Source organism: Pistacia vera, unplaced genomic scaffold (genome assembly GCF_008641045.1).
Source record: "Pistacia vera cultivar Batoury unplaced genomic scaffold, PisVer_v2 Contig341, whole genome shotgun sequence".
Lineage (NCBI taxonomy): Eukaryota > Viridiplantae > Streptophyta > Magnoliopsida > Sapindales > Anacardiaceae > Pistacia > Pistacia vera.
This window is the reverse complement of record NW_022196159.1, coordinates 503,094-520,693: the sequence shown is the minus strand read 5'-3', so window position 1 is coordinate 520,693 and position 17,600 is coordinate 503,094. Positions and strand designations below refer to the sequence as shown.

The 17,600-nt window shown below is 35.3% G+C and overlaps 2 protein-coding genes across 3 annotated transcripts; both read left to right on the top strand.

Annotated features, from left to right (window-relative positions):
• Positions 1-251: 251 nt before the first annotated feature.
• LOC116138501 (ubiquitin carboxyl-terminal hydrolase 14) lies at positions 252-8,161 on the top strand. Of its 2 annotated transcripts, none has more exons than XM_031424207.1 (20): positions 252-390; positions 1,196-1,367; positions 1,855-1,967; positions 2,067-2,403; positions 2,986-3,080; positions 3,641-3,774; positions 3,855-3,911; positions 4,039-4,116; positions 4,496-4,550; positions 4,640-4,678; positions 5,161-5,241; positions 5,554-5,752; positions 5,828-5,885; positions 5,957-6,082; positions 6,405-6,493; positions 6,596-6,685; positions 6,914-7,084; positions 7,209-7,321; positions 7,435-7,567; positions 7,957-8,161. In XM_031424207.1, exons 1-20 carry the CDS (start codon positions 283-285, stop codon positions 8,133-8,135), a joined length of 2,427 nt encoding a protein of 808 aa, XP_031280067.1. In that variant the 5' UTR covers positions 252-282; the 3' UTR covers positions 8,136-8,161. The 2 variants fall into 2 exon arrangements, with proteins under 2 accessions (XP_031280067.1, XP_031280068.1); XM_031424208.1 differs by having other exon boundaries at positions 5,960-6,082; positions 7,957-8,135.
• Positions 8,162-9,028: 867 nt separating this feature from the next.
• On the top strand, positions 9,029-12,487 carry LOC116138489 (ubiquitin carboxyl-terminal hydrolase 14-like). The gene is made up of 11 exons (XM_031424197.1): positions 9,029-9,112; positions 9,487-9,567; positions 9,880-10,078; positions 10,154-10,211; positions 10,286-10,408; positions 10,731-10,819; positions 10,922-11,011; positions 11,240-11,410; positions 11,535-11,647; positions 11,761-11,893; positions 12,283-12,487. The coding sequence occupies exons 1-11, from the start codon at positions 9,029-9,031 to the stop codon at positions 12,459-12,461; spliced, it is 1,320 nt and encodes a 439-aa protein (XP_031280057.1). The 3' UTR covers positions 12,462-12,487.
• The last annotated feature ends 5,113 nt before the right edge of the window (positions 12,488-17,600 follow it).

The following is a 17,600-nucleotide window of genomic DNA, read 5'->3' as shown; positions in this document are numbered from 1 at the left end:
ATTTAATTTACGTAATTTATACAAGACTCAACCTTTCTAGTCCAAAGAGAAGAAGACTCGTTTCAAAAGCATAAAACAAAGGAGGTACTGCGCTTTACGAACACCAGGTCACTTTTTATTTCGCTTCACTCCCTTCGTCTTCGTCTTCATCTTCATCTTCATCTTTCGGCGCATATTAGCTTTGCCTTTACTTGCTCCCAACCCAACCAAATATTCTCTTTTCTTTTATTTATTTAAAATTTCAATCAAATTATTCTTCTATTTTCCTGCTGAAACACGGAAATGATAAACCCTATGGACTTGCTCCGATCCAATCTCTCTCGGGTTCGGATCCCCGAACCAACCAATCGCATCTTCAAACAAGAATGTTGCATCTCCTTCGATACTCCGGTATTTTCCTCTCTTTTTCTTGCGATTTTCCGTTTGTTTCTTGAGAAAGCTTAGGAAAATGAAAATTTTACTAGGAAAAGTGAAAGAAGTAGTTATAGTCTGCTGCTTCGCGTGAAAAAAAAAGGAAATATTGGAACTCGTTTGTGATGGTTTGCAACTGGAAATGTGATGTGTTAAAGTATTAGATATGTTTGTTTGGCTGCCGAGAAAGTTCTGGAAATATAAAAGAGAGAAAATTCTACGAATTCCTTAGGCGTGGTTGGAATGATGTAAATGAAATTTACTAGCTCTGCTGTCTCTGGGCAGTACTGCTAGCTATGTGCTTGTTCAATTTGTGTTAATGTGGTGGTTTTGTTTGCACTGCTGGGAGAAAGTGCGTAATGAAAGGAAAATGTTGGATTTTTATTAATTTTAAATTTTGCTCAGCTGTGACGTAAAGCATTTTTCTTTTTTTTCAATCTGAGTGTTGCTTGAGAATTTTCTTAAATCTGATATGTTTTGAAATACAAAAAAGAAATTGAATAATAGACCTGTGCTAGAAAAAGCAATGCATGTGAATGAATTCAGTCACTTTTGCTTCATTTGACTTGCCTGTTGGGGAGGGAGTTAATGGTCTCTATGTTCAATCTCTTTCTCTGGTACATGGTTTTATATTCTAATTGTGTTATTGTGACGAGATTACCTGTTTAGGCTATAGGAAGTTTATAGTTTGTCAAGGCTTGTTTGTCTTCACTTTTACTCAGTTTAATTTGCTATACGTTCTTTCATTGTGGTCCGTTCTGTTGATTCTGGGGATAAATTTCAGAGATCTGAAGGTGGTTTGTTCATCGACCTGAATACATTTCTTGCTTATGGGAAAGACTGTGTGGGTTGGAACTTCGAGAAGACTGGAAACCCTGTTTATTTGCATATAAAGCAAACAAGAAAGTTGGTTCCTGAAGATAGGCCTTCAAAAAAACCGACTCTTTTGGCTATAGGTATTTAACAAGATGCTCTGTTCTATATTTTGATAGCATTCTAGGGTATGTGAGTTATAATCTTTTTCAAGGTTGAGATTTGTTCATTTCTACTGCCTCTGTGTCTATAATGCTGCATCTATTATTGTAAAAGAAGGCCATTCTTGATCTGATTGATTATACTTCCATTAGTGCTTGGCTGTTTGAGGAGAAGTATATGGTTTCTTTGTGGTCTACTTTTAGGCTTTGAAGATAGACCTTCAAAAAAACCGACTTATTTGGCTATAGGTATTTAAACAAGATGCTCTGATCTATATTTTGATAGCATTCTAGGGTATGTGAGTTAAAAAATTTTCATGGTTGAAATTTTTTCATTTATACTGTCTCTATGTGTCTAATCCTGCATCTATTATTGTAAAAGAAGGTCATACTTGATGTTGTTGATTATACATCCAATGGTTATTGCTGTTTGAGGAGAAATATATGGTTCTTTGTGGTCTACTTTCAGGTATTGAAGGGGGATTTGACAACAATGAAGCTGAATATGATGAAACTCATAATATAGTTATATTGCCTGATTATGTGACACTTCCTTTTCCTTCTGTGGAGTTACCTGAGAAGGTAATTGTTGTTTTGCTTTCTTATTATTTGTTATGTAAAAAATTTTCTATCATCTCAAGCAAAGATCTTATTATGATTGTTCCATGTGAAACATTGCAGGTAAGGTTGGCAGTGGATGCCATCTTAATGGCTGAGGGTGCTGAGCGGAAAGAGCAAGTTGCAGCATGGACAGCTGATAAGAAGCAAACCAGTGCATATGCGATGAATTTGCAACAGATCGACAATGGTGTTATTGTTCCGCCATCTGGGTGGAAATGTACTAAGTGCAATAAAAGGGATAATCTCTGGTTGAACCTTACTGATGGAATGATCCTTTGTGGGAGGAAAAATTGGGATGGAACTGGTGGCAATAACCATGCCATTGAACACTACAAGGAGACAGGCTACCCTCTTGCTGTAAAGCTTGGGACAGTTACTGCTGATCTGGAAGGAGCAGGTAATGCTTCCGTGCAGAGTGGAAAACTTTTCTCCAATTGTTTTTTACATGTAATTTTGTGCTTGCTCACACTCTAATTGTCTTTGATGACATACTGAAAATCTTATTGAGAAGTTTATTTATGGTTTCAATGAGAGTAATTTTCTTCAAACTTTGAGTAAACATGAAAAACATTAGGTAATAGTTATGTTAGACTATGAGTTGCCTACCTGATCTGTTTAGTATATAAGAGAAGGGAACAATACTGTTCAATATATGCTTGTTCTGATGAGAAAGCTCAAATTGTAAATTACTTGAAATTTTATGAGGATTGGCATTTTAGCTGTCTGAGAGGGGAATTGTTTAACAAAGGTAACAAATGAGCTATTGCAGATGCTTTTTACATCTAGGTGGTTTTTTTGAATTAGAAAGTACTGCTGCTTGCAATGTAAAGCACTTTGGAGTCTGAAATAACCTGAAGACCGAATGATTTTTAATAGTTCAATGTTCCTGATGCGACTGAATTTCATTCTAATTTTTGCATTAATATTTGTTCTGAGATGTATTAAAAACTTATCATGGTAAGTTATCGTGGCAGCTCAGATGTTTTCTCATATCCAGAGGATGATAGTGTTTTGGATCCACTTTTAGCACAGCATCTGGCATTTTTTGGCATTGATTTTTCATCACTAAAGAAGGTAAATTGTTTATATGGAACAGCATTTGGGGCCTAGTAGTTGTTTAAACATGGTGTTTTTGTTGTCATATGTGCAACGTTTACATTACTTGAGATACTTGCTCATCAAGGCATTCCAGTATAATTTTATCACATCAGTTGTTAGTCTAATGAAAGACTATAGAATTTTTTTTTTTTTTTTTTTTTTTAATATGTTTTGTTGTGAAATATTTATGATGAGTTTAGTAGATAATCATGTAGGCAGGTTGGTTTTGTCTGACTGTAAAGATTGGTCAGTTTTGAGTTGGGGGCAATTTTGGCTATGATTTAATTTCATTGTCGACCATTTTCTTCTCTATTCTAGCTGCTAGGAAGTCCTCACTATAGACTTACTCTTCACCATTCGTATTTTCCAGTGTAAAGCAATACTTCAGCTATTCGCTCTTACCGTAATTTATTTCTTGATTATTAGCTTTTATTTCTACAATTACAATGCATTTGGCATTTTGACACAAAGTATAGCTTTACTCTATTAGATAAATGAATTAGATCTTATTAGAAGTCAATCTCACTTATCTTCAGACTGAAATGACAACTGCTGAAAGGGAACTCGACCAAAATACCAACTTTGATTGGAATCGTATTCAAGAAAGTGGAGAGGAAGTGGAGCCCCTTTTTGGGCCGGGATATACAGGACTTGTCAATCTTGGAAACAGGTAATGTGCTCCCTCTGGTTTGCCGCTATGGGCAATGTAATCAGTGGAGTAACTTCTTTCCTGGTTCTGTTTTCTTGCAGCTGCTACTTGGCAGCTACCATGCAAGTTGTGTTCTCAACACGGTCCTTCTGTTCACGGTCAGTTTGCATTTACTAATATATACATGTACCATTGTCTTGTGGATAAATACTATCCACTCACTTCCATTGGAAACTGTTTATGCTAAATCACTTGATTTTTATTTTGCTGTCATAATGCCATCAGTTACTACATGAACCAAAATTTAAAACCAGCTTTTGTAGCTGCTCCTGCAGATCCCACTGTGGACCTAAATATGCAGTTGTAAGTGATCAACTCCCTATCTTTGTTAATTTTTTTCTAATTTGTTATTTGATAATTAGGTTGATATATTTATTGCTAATTGCAACTTTGTTCCATGTGACATCTATCTGCAATCCATAGTACTCTAGGAATTTATCTTTATTTCTTTACAAATTCTAGAACTGGAACTGGCATGTCTCCTGTTTGGTATACTTTTTGGGTGATTCTAAGTAAATTTAATGGTTTTTTTTTTTTTTTGCATGCTGTTTTTTCTGTGTTTTCCTTCCTTTAGTGAAAGACATCTATTATGGATTACACTGACTGAAATTTGGGTTGAAGTAGTTAAATGGCGGATTTGGATCAGTCATGGTTGTTCTAATTTGTCCTCCTTTTGTGGCAGAACAAAGCTGGGACATGGTTTGCTATCGGGAAAATACTCTATTCCAGCTCTGAAGGTAAATATACAATCATACTGTGGATTTCTATGCATCATTTTTTCTCTCTTTTGCCCAGCTAATTTACTTTTGTCTAACTTCTTTTTCAGAAAGATGATACTGCCAATGCTGCAACTACAACAGACACTGTAAAGTTTCTATTGACCATTCTGTTCATATTCCAAGTTTGCTTATGCTCTTTAAGATTCTTAAGTTGCATCATGGAATTGCCAATAATTAATTGATATGATTATTTCTGATACCCTGTTTTAATTCAGTCGTTGGTTTTTTAGAAATCAAACTCAACTTCTGTGCATGCAACTTATATGTATTTAATTGCTTCCAACTTCATCATCTATGATCTATGGCATAGTTTCATTCTTTTTTTTTTTTTTTTTTTGATAGGAAACATAGAAATGTATATTAATGGAAAAACTTAGAAAGTGGATCAGAAATCTACTGCTACAAAAGCTATATGTGGCATAGTTATATAGTATGATTCAAAGAATTGGTGGATGCTTACCCATTTAATTGTAGATTGATTTTTCATGCACACATCTTGTTAGTATTCTGTGTATATATATTGATAATCGTTGGCTACTTTCTTTTTTCCCACCTTCAAAAATTTTAGAAACAGGAAGGGATACCTCCTCGTATGTTTAAAGCAGTTATTGCTGCTAGCCATCCTGAATTTTCTTCTATGAGACAGCAGGTATGTTAATAGCTTTATTACTAGATTTTTCTTGATATCTGGTCCAATTTTTGCCACATGCTCGTAGTATTCCTACTTACATCTTATGTACATAAAGGATTTAATCAAACACCATATGATATATGAATTACATAATTTGTTGAGATTTGGATGCCCATATTTTGAATGGACAATAGTTTTAGAGGGTAATCTGTCCAATGCTGTCGTTGCTCAGCAGTAAATGAGCATCAGTTGGGTGGGATGTCATAACCTATGCCCATTATAGTTGTGTGTAACTTGCTTATGTATATACTTGAATCTTTTTGCATGCAGGATGCTTTGGAATTTTTTTTACATTTTGTTGATCAAGTTGAACGTGTTCATTCTGGAAAACCTGATTTGGATCCCACAAAGAGTTTCAAGTTTGGCATTGAAGATCGTATCGCATGTTCATCTGGCAAGGTTGCTTACAATAGAAGGCTTGACTACATTCTTTCTTTGAATATTCCACTGCATGAAGCTACTAATAAAGGTACTTTTGGTCTTTTTCTTTGAGACATACTTTGTAGAGTTAGTACTTTAATGATTTTATTGTTTGACAATGCAGGAGAAGTAGAAACTTTCCACAAATTGAAAGCGGAAAAGATTTCAGAAGGAAAGGACGTGTAAGTTTAAATGGTTTAAAGGTCATGCTTTTATTGATGTTAGAATTATTGCTGAGCATATCTGCTTCTAGCAGATCCAGTGATGAGATTGTACGTCCAAGGGTTCCTCTAGAAGCATGTCTAGCAACCTTTTCAGCCCCTGAGGAGATACACGATTTTTATAGCACTGCCTTGAAAGCTAAGACAACAGCGTTCAAGTAAGATTTGTGATCTTTCACAAGCTTCCATATTATTTTTAACGGGTTATGGTGACAGTAAACATAAGATAGGACAAAATTTATCATGTGCCCTCGCAGTTATACATGAAAGGTTATAGGTCCTTATTTTAATTTGAATTGAAGTCAGAATAGACCATTAATTCCTCCTTAAATGAATTTGTTGTTGTTGTTCTGGGTTTGTCATCAAGTTAGGATGAATAAGGCTTGTTCATGTGAACCGTGAATCATTAATTGATTATTTAAAGATGACCAATGCCATTAAAATGTTCAAAGTCACGTTGACATGTATTTGGCAATGCAGGAATGCTGGTTTGACATCATTTCCTGACTATTTGGTGTTGCACATGCGTAAATTTGTAATGGAGGAGGGCTGGGTGCCCAAGAAGCTTGGTATCTTTCCTATAGCTTTATTACTTCTATTGCCCATCATTGTTTCTTACTAGTTGGCATTGTACTTGACTGTTCCTATGTTCATCCCGTATGTCCATCCAGATGTATATATTGATGTTCCAGATATCATAGATATTACCCATATGCGCAGCAAAGGCCTTCAACCTGGGGAGGAGCTGTTACCAGAGGGTGGTATGTGATACTTTCTAGAATTTCTGAAGTCATTGTGTGTTTGTGCTCTTCATTTATTCTCTCATGTGCATGATCATGTAACTAGAACCTTGACTCATTAATAAATGTTTTTTTCACTCACCATGAATTCTGCAATATGGCTTAAATTAAAAAATTATGAGTTTTATCCATGCTACAGAAAAAGGTTTCCCAGGTTTGATACTATGGATTTTTTATCTATATAAACAGGCTCTGAGGATGAGGCAGAGTCAAATATGCCTGTTGCCGACCAGGATATTGTTTCCCAACTTGTGTCGATGGGATTTAATCATCTTCATTGCCAGAAAGCTGCCATAAATACCTCAAACACTGGAGTGGAAGCAGCAATGAATTGGTTACTCTCTCATATGGATGATCCAGGTAACTCAATATCAAAACTTTCATACCTGGTAAACAATCACTTAGCAATCTAGCTGCAACAACTGGTACATAAATAGTTGTAGCACTTCAGTGAATGATATTGATGCAATATTTTTTGTTTCAGATATAGATATTCCTATTTCCCAACAAGGTGCAACAATTGACCAATCAAAAGTTGATACTTTGATCTCATTTGGTTTTCAAGAAGAGATTGCTCGGAAGGCTTTGAAAGCATCGGTAAAATCTTTATAGCTTCTCATTTTATTTTCAGGAAAGGTACATTTGACAAAATTTATTCATGTAGTACTAAAAAGGTTCTTACTGTTTCTTATGTCTATGATTTTGTACAGGGTGGTGACATTGAGAAAGCAACAGATTGGATATTTAACAATCCGGATGCTTCTGCTTCATCGGATATGGATGCTACCTCATCAAGCACTGTACAAACTCCTGTGGATGCTGGTCTAACGGATGGAGGAGGGAGTTAGTTTCTTTAACCTTTTCTTGCTTATTTTGTTTGTAACCATTATAGCTCTTGTGGTTTGCATGATAATTGTGAATATTTTGGATTGAATATGTACGACTGAGTTTAGCAATGTGTTGTCCTAACTAAGGTTAAATTGTTTCAAAAATTCAATATTATTTTGCCACTAAATTTTGTACGCCTACACGAAAGGAAAGAAAATCACAACAGGATGTCCAACTACTTGGCCGTTTTAGTAATAGCCATTTTGTTCTGATTATATTACTAATTGTATTGCTTCAGTTGATGACTGTTGAAATACTGGTTGTTCGGAGCAATGTAGCTGCCATTTCAATTATATATGAATAAATTGCTTAGTTTAAACCGCTGTTACCTTGTCTTATTGCAGAATACCGGCTGTTTGGAATAGTGAGCCATATTGGAACCTCTACCCAGTGTGGTCACTACGTCGCTCATATCCTTAAAGATGGTAGATGGGTAATTTTCAACGATGACAAGGTTGGAGCTTCTGTTAACCCTCCAAAAGAGATGGGATATTTGTATTTCTTTGAGAGGCTTAACAGCTAAAATTTATGAGGTAGAAAGATGAAAGATAGGAAAAATTCAACTGCAGAAGAAATATAATAGGATGTGATTCTCGGAATCTTTGCAATATAGGCAATCATATGCTCTAGGCCTTGTGTAGAGTGACTTCGAACTGCAGCCCTTGTTTTGTGTCATGAAGCAATCTTCGGGCGTGCTGCAAAATCTAAACTATTGCTTCTGCAGACCAGGTGTACTCATGGAGCGTACCGTATCCCTTGTTTTCTATTACTTTGGCTTTTGAAATAAAATTAAAAAACAAATAAAAAATAAAAAAACAAATTTATTGATAATGACTAGTAGGATGACCATTCATTGTTAATTTTGTACTATTGGGTCTCTACTTTGCACCATTGTTTTAGATTAAGTTATTATGATGTTGAGTTTAGAAAATTGTTTTCAGATGTTTTTGTAGAGGATATGGTATGCCGTATAACTTATCAGATGCATGATAAATTATTGTTTAAATTTATGCCTTGTATTATACATTGCCATGCCTGTGGTTTATGGTTATCAAAACAATAATAATGTAGGATTATCTTATTCTTTTGTATTCATGTTTTTTTAATGTAATGATGGAACAACAAGGTCATTTCACCGAATTTATCGTAGTTATATCATAAACATTAAGAATTATAAGCTCCGGCATCCTTCTAAAGCTGGCTTTGGTATCCTCCTACAGCTGGAAGGTTCATTTCACCGAATTTATCCTAGTCATAGTCGGGCATAAAATCTATTTCTAGATCTGCTTAACTCCTCCATTCCTTTCATCGAGTCAGTACTTCAGCTTTGACGTTTAGAGTATGCATAAAGTACCATTTGACATTACCTTTCCTTACTTTGTTGAGCGAAATTTGCAGTAATTGGAAAGGAATGCCATGAATCTGCTGTATCTGGTTCCACTTCTTCAGCTAAAAAGCAATCACAAAGTTGAATTGCTTTTACGGTTTTACCTCGTTCAGGTTGTCGAGTATGTAACTTATCCCATCTCTGTAAAGGGAAACACCTTCAAACACCTCGGTGTCTTCACTTGAAGAAGATTTTTAGCTATAACACTAGCATTAGATGAAAATCAGTCATCCTCAGAGATACTATCTCAAGGGCAGAGCAAGTTTTCCCAATATCTTCTATTATTAAAAACTTAGAAAGTGGATCAGAAATCTACTGCTACAAAAGCTATATGTGGCATAGTTATATAGTATGATTCAAAGAATTGGTGGATGCTTACCCATTTAATTGTAGATTGATTTTTCATGCACACATCTTGTTAGTATTCTGTGTATATATATTGATAATCGTTGGTTACTTTCTTTTTTCCCACCTTCAAAAATTTTAGAAACAGGAAGGGATACCTCCTCGTATGTTTAAAGCAGTTATTGCTGCTAGCCATCCTGAATTTTCTTCTGTGAGACAGCAGGTATGTTAATAGCTTTATTACTAGATTTTTCTTGATATCTGGTCCAATTTTTGCCACATGCTCGTAGTATTCCTACTTACATCTTATGTACATAAAGGATTTAATCAAACACCATATGGTATATGAATTACATAATTTGTTGAGATTTGGATGCCCATATTTTGAATGGACAAAAGTTTTAGAGGGTAATCTGTCCAATGCTGTTGTTGCTCAGCAGTAAATGAGCATCAGTTGGGTGGGATGTCATAACCTATGCCCATCATAGTTGTGTGTAACTTGCTTATGTATATACTTGAATCTTTTTGCATGCAGGATGCTTTGGAATTTTTTTTACATTTTGTTGATCAAGTTGAACGTGTTCATTCTGGAAAACCTGATTTGGATCCCACAAAGAGTTTCAAGTTTGGCATTGAAGATCGTATCGCATGTTCATCTGGCAAGGTTGCTTACAATAGAAGGCTTGACTACATTCTTTCTTTGAATATTCCACTGCATGAAGCTACTAATAAAGGTACTTTTGGTCTTTTTCTTTGAGACATACTTTGTAGAGTTAGTACTTTAATGATTTTATTGTTTGACAATGCAGGAGAAGTAGAAACTTTCCACAAATTGAAAGCGGAAAAGATTTCAGAAGGAAAGGACGTGTAAGTTTAAATGGTTTAAAGGTCATGCTTTTATTGATGTTAGAATTATTGCTGAGCATATCTGCTTCTAGCAGATCCAGTGATGAGATTGTACGTCCAAGGGTTCCTCTAGAAGCATGTCTAGCAACCTTTTCAGCCCCTGAGGAGATACACGATTTTTATAGCACTGCCTTGAAAGCTAAGACAACAGCGTTCAAGTAAGATTTGTGATCTTTCACAAGCTTCCATATTATTTTTAACGGGTTTTGGTGACAGTAAATATAAGATTGGACAAAATTTATCATGTGCCCTCGCAGTTTTACATGAAAGGTTATAGGTACTTCTTTTAATTTGAATTGAAGTCAGAATAGACCATTAATTGCTCCTTAAATGAATTTGTTGTTGTTGTTCTGGGTTTGTCATCAAGTTAGGATGAATAAGGCTTGTTCATGTGAACCGTGAATCATTAATTGATTATTTAAAGATGACCAATGCCATTAAAATGTTCAGAGTCACGTTGACATGTATTTGGCAATGCAGGAATGCTGGTTTGACATCATTTCCTGACTATTTGGTGTTGCACATGCGTAAATTTGTAATGGAGGAGGGCTGGGTGCCCAAGAAGCTTGGTATCTTTCCTATAGCTTTATTACTTCTATTGCCCATCATTGTTTCTTACTAGTTGGCATTGTACTTGACTGTTCCTATGTTCATCCCGTATGTCCCTCCAGATGTATATATTGATGTTCCAGATATCATAGATATTACCCATATGCGCAGCAAAGGCCTTCAACCTGGGGAGGAGCTATTACCAGAGGGTGGTATGTGATACTTTCTAGAATTTCTGAAGTCATTGTGTGTTTGTGCTCTTCATTTATTCTCTCATGTGCATGATCATGTAACTAGAACCTTGACTCATTAATAAATGTTTTTTTCACTCACCATGAATTCTGCAATATGGCTTAAATTAAAAAATTATGAGTTTTATCCATGCTACAGAAAAAGGTTTCCCAGGTTTGATACTATGGATTTTTTATCTATATAAACAGGCTCTGAGGATGAGGCAGAGTCAAATATGCCTGTTGCCGACCAGGATATTGTTTCCCAACTTGTGTCGATGGGATTTAATCATCTTCATTGCCAGAAAGCTGCCATAAATACCTCAAACACTGGAGTGGAAGCAGCAATGAATTGGTTACTCTCTCATATGGATGATCCAGGTAACTCAATATCAAAACTTTCATACCTGGTAAACAATCACTTAGCAATCTAGCTGCAACAACTGGTACATAAATAGTTGTAGCACTTCAGTGAATGATATTGATGAAATATTTTTTGTTTCAGATATAGATATTCCTATTTCCCAACAAGGTGCAACAATTGACCAATCAAAAGTTGATACTTTGATCTCATTTGGTTTTCAAGAAGAGATTGCTCGGAAGGCTTTGAAAGCATCGGTAAAATCTTTATAGCTTCTCATTTTATTTTCAGGAAAGGTACATTTGACAAAATTTCTTCATGTAGTACTAGAAAGGTTCTTACTGTTTCTTATGTCTATGATTTTGTACAGGGTGATGACATTGAGAAAGCAACAGATTGGATATTTAACAATCCGGATGCTTCTGCTTCATCGGATATGGATGCTACCTCATCAAGCACTGTACAAACTCCTGTGGATGCTGGTCTAACGGATGGAGGAGGGAGTTAGTTTCTTTAACCTTTTCTTGCTTATTTTGTTTGTAACCATTATAGCTCTTGTGGTTTGCATGATAATTGTGAATATTTTGGATTGAATATGTACGACTGAGTTTAGCAATGTGTTGTCCTAACTAAGGTTAAATTGTTTCAAAAATTCAATATTATTTTGCCACTAAATTTTGTACGCCTACACGAAAGGAAAGAAAATCACAACAGGATGTCCAACTACTTGGCCGTTTTAGTAATAGCCATTTTGTTCTGATTATATTACTAATTGTATTGCTTCAGTTGATGACTGTTGAAATACTGGTTGTTCGGAGCAATGTAGCTGCCATTTCAATTATATATGAATAAATTGCTTAGTTTAAACCGCTGTTACCTTGTCTTATTGCAGAATACCGGCTGTTTGGAATAGTGAGCCATATTGGAACCTCTACCCAGTGTGGTCACTACGTCGCTCATATCCTTAAAGATGGTAGATGGGTAATTTTCAACGATGACAAGGTTGGAGCTTCTGTTAACCCTCCAAAAGAGATGGGATATTTGTATTTCTTTGAGAGGCTTAACAGCTAAAATTTATGAGGTAGAAAGATGAAAGATAGGAAAAATTCAACTGCAGAAGAAATATAATAGGATGTGATTCTCGGAATCTTTGCAATATAGGCAATCATATGCTCTAGGCCTTGTGTAGAGTGACTTCGAACTGCAGCCCTTGTTTTGTGTCATGAAGCAATCTTCGGGCGTGCTGCAAAATCTAAACTATTGCTTCTGCAGACCAGGTGTACTCATGGAGCGTACCGTATCCCTTGTTTTCTATTACTTTGGCTTTTGAAATAAAATTAAAAAACAAATAAAAAATAAAAAAACAAATTTATTGATAATGACTAGTAGGATGACCATTCATTGTTAATTTTGTACTATTGGGTCTCTACTTTGCACCATTGTTTTAGATTAAGTTATTATGATGTTGAGTTTAGAAAATTGTTTTCAGATGTTTTTGTAGAGGATATGGTATGCCGTATAACTTATCAGATGCATGATAAATTATTGTTTAAATTTATGCCTTGTATTATACATTGCCATGCCTGTGGTTTATGGTTATCAAAACAATAATAATGTAGGATTATCTTATTCTTTTGTATTCATGTTTTTTTAATGTAATGATGGAACAACAAGGTCATTTCACCGAATTTATCGTAGTTATATCATAAACATTAAGAATTATAAGCTCCGGCATCCTTCTAAAGCTGGCTTTGGTATCCTCCTACAGCTGGAAGGTTCATTTCACCGAATTTATCCTAGTCATAGTCGGGCATAAAATCTATTTCTAGATCTGCTTAACTCCTCCATTCCTTTCATCGAGTCAGTACTTCAGCTTTGACGTTTAGAGTATGCATAAAGTACCATTTGACATTACCTTTCCTTACTTTGTTGAGCGAAATTTGCAGTAATTGGAAAGGAATGCCATGAATCTACTGTATCCGGTTCCACTTCTTCAGCTAAAAAGCAATCACAAAGTTGAATTGCTTTTACCTCATTCAGGTTGTCGAGTATGTAACTTATCCCATCTCTTTAAAGGGAAACACCTTCAAACACCTCGGTGTCTTCACTTGAAGAAGATTTTTAGCTATACCACTAGCATTAGGTGAAAATCATTCATCCTCAGAGATACTATCTCAAGGGCAGAGCAATTTTTCCCAATATCTTCTATTATTTGCTTCAAGTATTCATCTTTCACTTCTCCAAGATGTATCGAGTTCAACATTTTCCAGTTAAATATCGCTTTCTTGAATCCTTTTCCCGTTTTTAACTCTTTTTTTTCCGTGTCTAGTTGTGATAATTTGTATTTACCAAATAGACGGAGAGATTCTGTTGGGGTTTGATTAAGTTAAATTTAATGAGATGTATGTTACGTGGTTTTATGGTTTAGGGTGATGGATGATATGTAGCATAACTTTCCAAAATTCAAATTTAATCTTACTCCATTTGATTTGGCTTTTCAATCTCCAAATTGTACCGTTTTATTTCGATGTCGTTATTAATTAATTAATTAATTAATGATGCTATCACATTGATATAAGTGAAGATTTAGAATCTCATAAACAAAAGGTTTGGCTCAACAGCTAGCAATTTTAAAATTCCTCAGGAGCCAAAACAATATCTTGTACACATCATTTACATCCATTTTAATATATAGTTTAATCAACTCCACTTGCTCATTACATTCTGCCAAACTATAATTTTTTTTTTTTTTTTAAAATTAGATTGAGCTCAACTAACTTCTCAGGACCCTAGAGTTACCAGTCAGGTAAGAGTTCAAATGGTCACCCCTATTAGCAGTCGTGGGGACTCGAACTTTAAAGACTGTTATATCCTCATTTACTCTTTTATTATCAGGTCACTCAATGGTGGTTAAAACCATAAATTTGCTAAAGATAACTATAATTATACACCCAATATTTTTAAATTAAAAATAAAGTTTATTTTTGGTTTAAAAAAAAAAAAAGGGTAAATGACATGTTCCCACCTAAGGCTTAGTGAAAACCAAGGTTGGTATCCCTGGTTTTATAAATTCCAGATTCCCACTCTTAAATGGACATCGTTAGTGACGGATGGGTTTAGACTTTAGACACAAGAGCAGTGGATGCTTTTACCAGATTGCCCTCAAACCTTCTTCTTCCTCATCTCCCTTCCTTGTCTTCACTACCGTCGACCTTTTGTGTAATTTTGGTGGTTATTTGCTTTTTTATTGGAGATTGAGTGTTAGGCTTATGTTTGGAGTTTGATTAAGTGTCTTTTGAAGTGTTGTTTGTTGATTTTCTAGGTTTTGGACGAATCAGGGACGAGAGATTGATTTTTTTTTAGTTGCTAGCACACCACCCATTCGACGAATTTCCCAAGAGAACTGCCATGCCATTTGCATGCAGGCTCGTCCAACGCCAACGCCCACGGCCCAGCACCTGTGCCCATTGGGCGAACTTCCATCCGACTATAGCTTTACCCCGACACATCCATTCCTCCCCAGCTTTTAGTGGCCACTCCTTCTTACACATAGGTTTCAAGCTTTTTCGGTAGAATTCGTTGACCACAATCACCCTCAAGCCCACCATTAGCCTCACCAGAGTCCCCCCACCAAAACCCCTAAGCTCCCCCACCACAATTGCATGCCGACCAATGCCACTAGCCCCTTAAGGTTTCTCGCAATTATCACCCCTTCCCAACAAAATTATGGCTACTCCACCATAAATTCCCCCACCACCACCTTTTGCACCACTAGCGTTCCCTCTCCAAAATCCCCAACATCCCAAGTCCCGATTGCCTACCATTTGTCAGTCGCCTCTTCCCTTATTAGGGTTTTCACAATTTTGGTTAATTTTGGATTTGATTGGTGTTTGTTTCGGAGATTTTTGAAAGGAAATTGAGATTAATGGTTGTTTGGAAATTGATTGTGATTGATTTGGAAGTGTTTGATGCTAGAGATGGCGTCAAGATCGGCAACAACACTAGGTGGGTGAGAGAATGTTTTTCAGAAATGAAAATATTAAATGATCATTTTAACCTTTAACGATTAAAAGAAACAAATAGACATCTATTTAAGGGTGGGAATCTAGAATTTATAAAACTAGGTACCAACCTTGGATTTTGCAAAACCTTGGGTGAGAACTAGGGGTGGGATAATCCAGTTAACCGAACTGGATTATGAAAATTGGAAACCAAACCGGTTATTCGGTTTAGACAAAATGCAAACCGAAACCGGTTGTAAACCGAACCGAATATTTGGTTCGGTTAACTGGTTTTCAAATTAACCCCTAAAATTCTTCAATTTTTACATTTAAGTCCCTAAATTCAAATATTTATTATTTTATATATAATTACAGTCACATATCTGAACGGCAGTGGAGTGGGGGTTGCTGTGAACTACAATGCAACAATGTGGACTATCGTCATCGTCGCTGGTAAGCGGCTGAGTGGGTGGTTGTTGTGCTGAATGGTGCTGTTGGGTGAGTGGTTTTCGGTGAAATGGATGTTGGAGTGGATGGGTATGGGACTGTCAACTCACTGTGGGTGGAGCTGCTGGGTGCTACCGATGAATAGGCGAAGAGCAAAGCTGAAGAATCGAAGATGGAGTGGAGTACTAGAGTGGAATGGAGCTGTTGGGTGCTGTTGGCGAACAGGCGAAGAGAAAAGCTGAAGAATCGAAAACGGAGTGGAGTATTGGAGTGGAGTGGAGGCAGATGTGGAGTTACTCAGTGGAGTGTGCACTATGGAGAATGGAGATTAGAGCTTGGAGGCGGAGAAGACTGAAGAGAAAAATAATAATATTTTAAAAACAAAATGCATGTTGCTTATATAGTTAGGGTTTAACCGGTTTTCTGATTTTTTAAATTTTACAAACCGAACCCATTTATAAAAAAACCTAATTTTTAGTTCAGTTTCGGATCGGTTTCTGGTTTGGTTTGGTTTCCAGATTATTTCTCTCACCCCTAGTGAGAACAAGTCGTTTACAAAAAAAAAAAAAAAAAAGGATAAAAACTTCCAAACTGAAGAGACAAAATCTTATATACTAAGCCATAATTAAAACAAGACAGGGTATTTAGTTGCCACGATAGTTACCTACTCACCTAATTAACCTTAAAATAAAAATCTCCTCTAAACGTTTTTAATACTATTAAAAAAGAAAATTTTATAAAGTAATTTAATACCATAATTATTATAATAATAGCATTAATTAAACATTACTTTATAATAACAACAAGAATGATAGATGAAATTATAGATAATAAACTTGAAGGGGTTGATTTGACAGTTAAAAAAGTCTGTTTCTTTCCTTAAGTTTCTAAGTTTAAATATTGAGGTTATTTACTATAATAATATTGTAACTTACATGTTCATTTGAATTTATAAAGTATTCAATAAATCTTGTTGAGATGTGCATAAATTAACTGAACAAAAATATAGGTAATACTTGTGTGATCTTTCTCCGTAAGTTTAACACATAGTTTTTTACTCGATGCGTCTAATTTGGGTCGAGGCAAAAGTCAAAGTCTACTCATTTCGTTCAATTTAAAGTACACTCAGACTCGGTCAACGGATATTTACACGGCAGAACAACGTGCATTGAAGATTTGAACGGAGCTTTGTTGCTTCCAAGTGGAAGATTATTAGCCGATCTACTCAATCAATCCCTACAATATACTAATAATATTATAATTATAAACTATTTTATTTTTTATATTTAGAAAATTGGAAACGTGACAATCACTCTATGAGATCACGTATTTGCCATAATTTATAAGAGTTAACGATTTTTTATAACCCAAATAATGGTTTCATGATGCTTTTCCATCCATATATTTTTAAAATATTATTTTATTATCTAAATTTATATTTCAATAACGAACAGAGAATAAACCCATTTTAAGCTATTAGAGTTTTTGAAGAAGACAGACTGATCAATCTTTTGGTGGTGAAATGTTAGATTTCGATGGTTAAAATATATCGAAATTTTACTTAGAAGGGACAGTTGCGTAAACCTTAATCGCTTGATTACTAACGATTAGTAGGGTTGATGGGAGTAGAGTTTGAAGGGTTTTGGTAAGTAATAATTGGAGAAGAGAATAGTGGTGATATAGGGTTACAATGATGCTAAAATCGAAATCGAAATATAAATTTGGATAGTAAAGTAGTATTTTAAAAATCTATAGATGATAT

Excerpts from the sequence above, each read along its gene's own strand:
- LOC116138501 (XM_031424207.1), top strand. The coding sequence starts at position 283 with ATGATAAACCCTATGGACTTGCTCCGATCCAATCTCTCTCGGGTTCGG. Across the intron at positions 5,242-5,553 it reads TTTCTTCTATGAGACAGCAG|GATGCTTTGGAATTTTTTTT; the intron begins GTATGTTAATAG and ends TTTTGCATGCAG. Across the intron at positions 5,753-5,827 it reads GCATGAAGCTACTAATAAAG|GAGAAGTAGAAACTTTCCAC; the intron begins GTACTTTTGGTC and ends TTGACAATGCAG.
- LOC116138489 (XM_031424197.1), top strand. The coding sequence starts at position 9,029 with ATGAATCTGCTGTATCTGGTTCCACTTCTTCAGCTAAAAAGCAATCAC. Across the intron at positions 10,212-10,285 it reads ATTTCAGAAGGAAAGGACGT|ATCCAGTGATGAGATTGTAC; the intron begins GTAAGTTTAAAT and ends TGCTTCTAGCAG. Across the intron at positions 10,409-10,730 it reads GCTAAGACAACAGCGTTCAA|GAATGCTGGTTTGACATCAT; the intron begins GTAAGATTTGTG and ends TTGGCAATGCAG.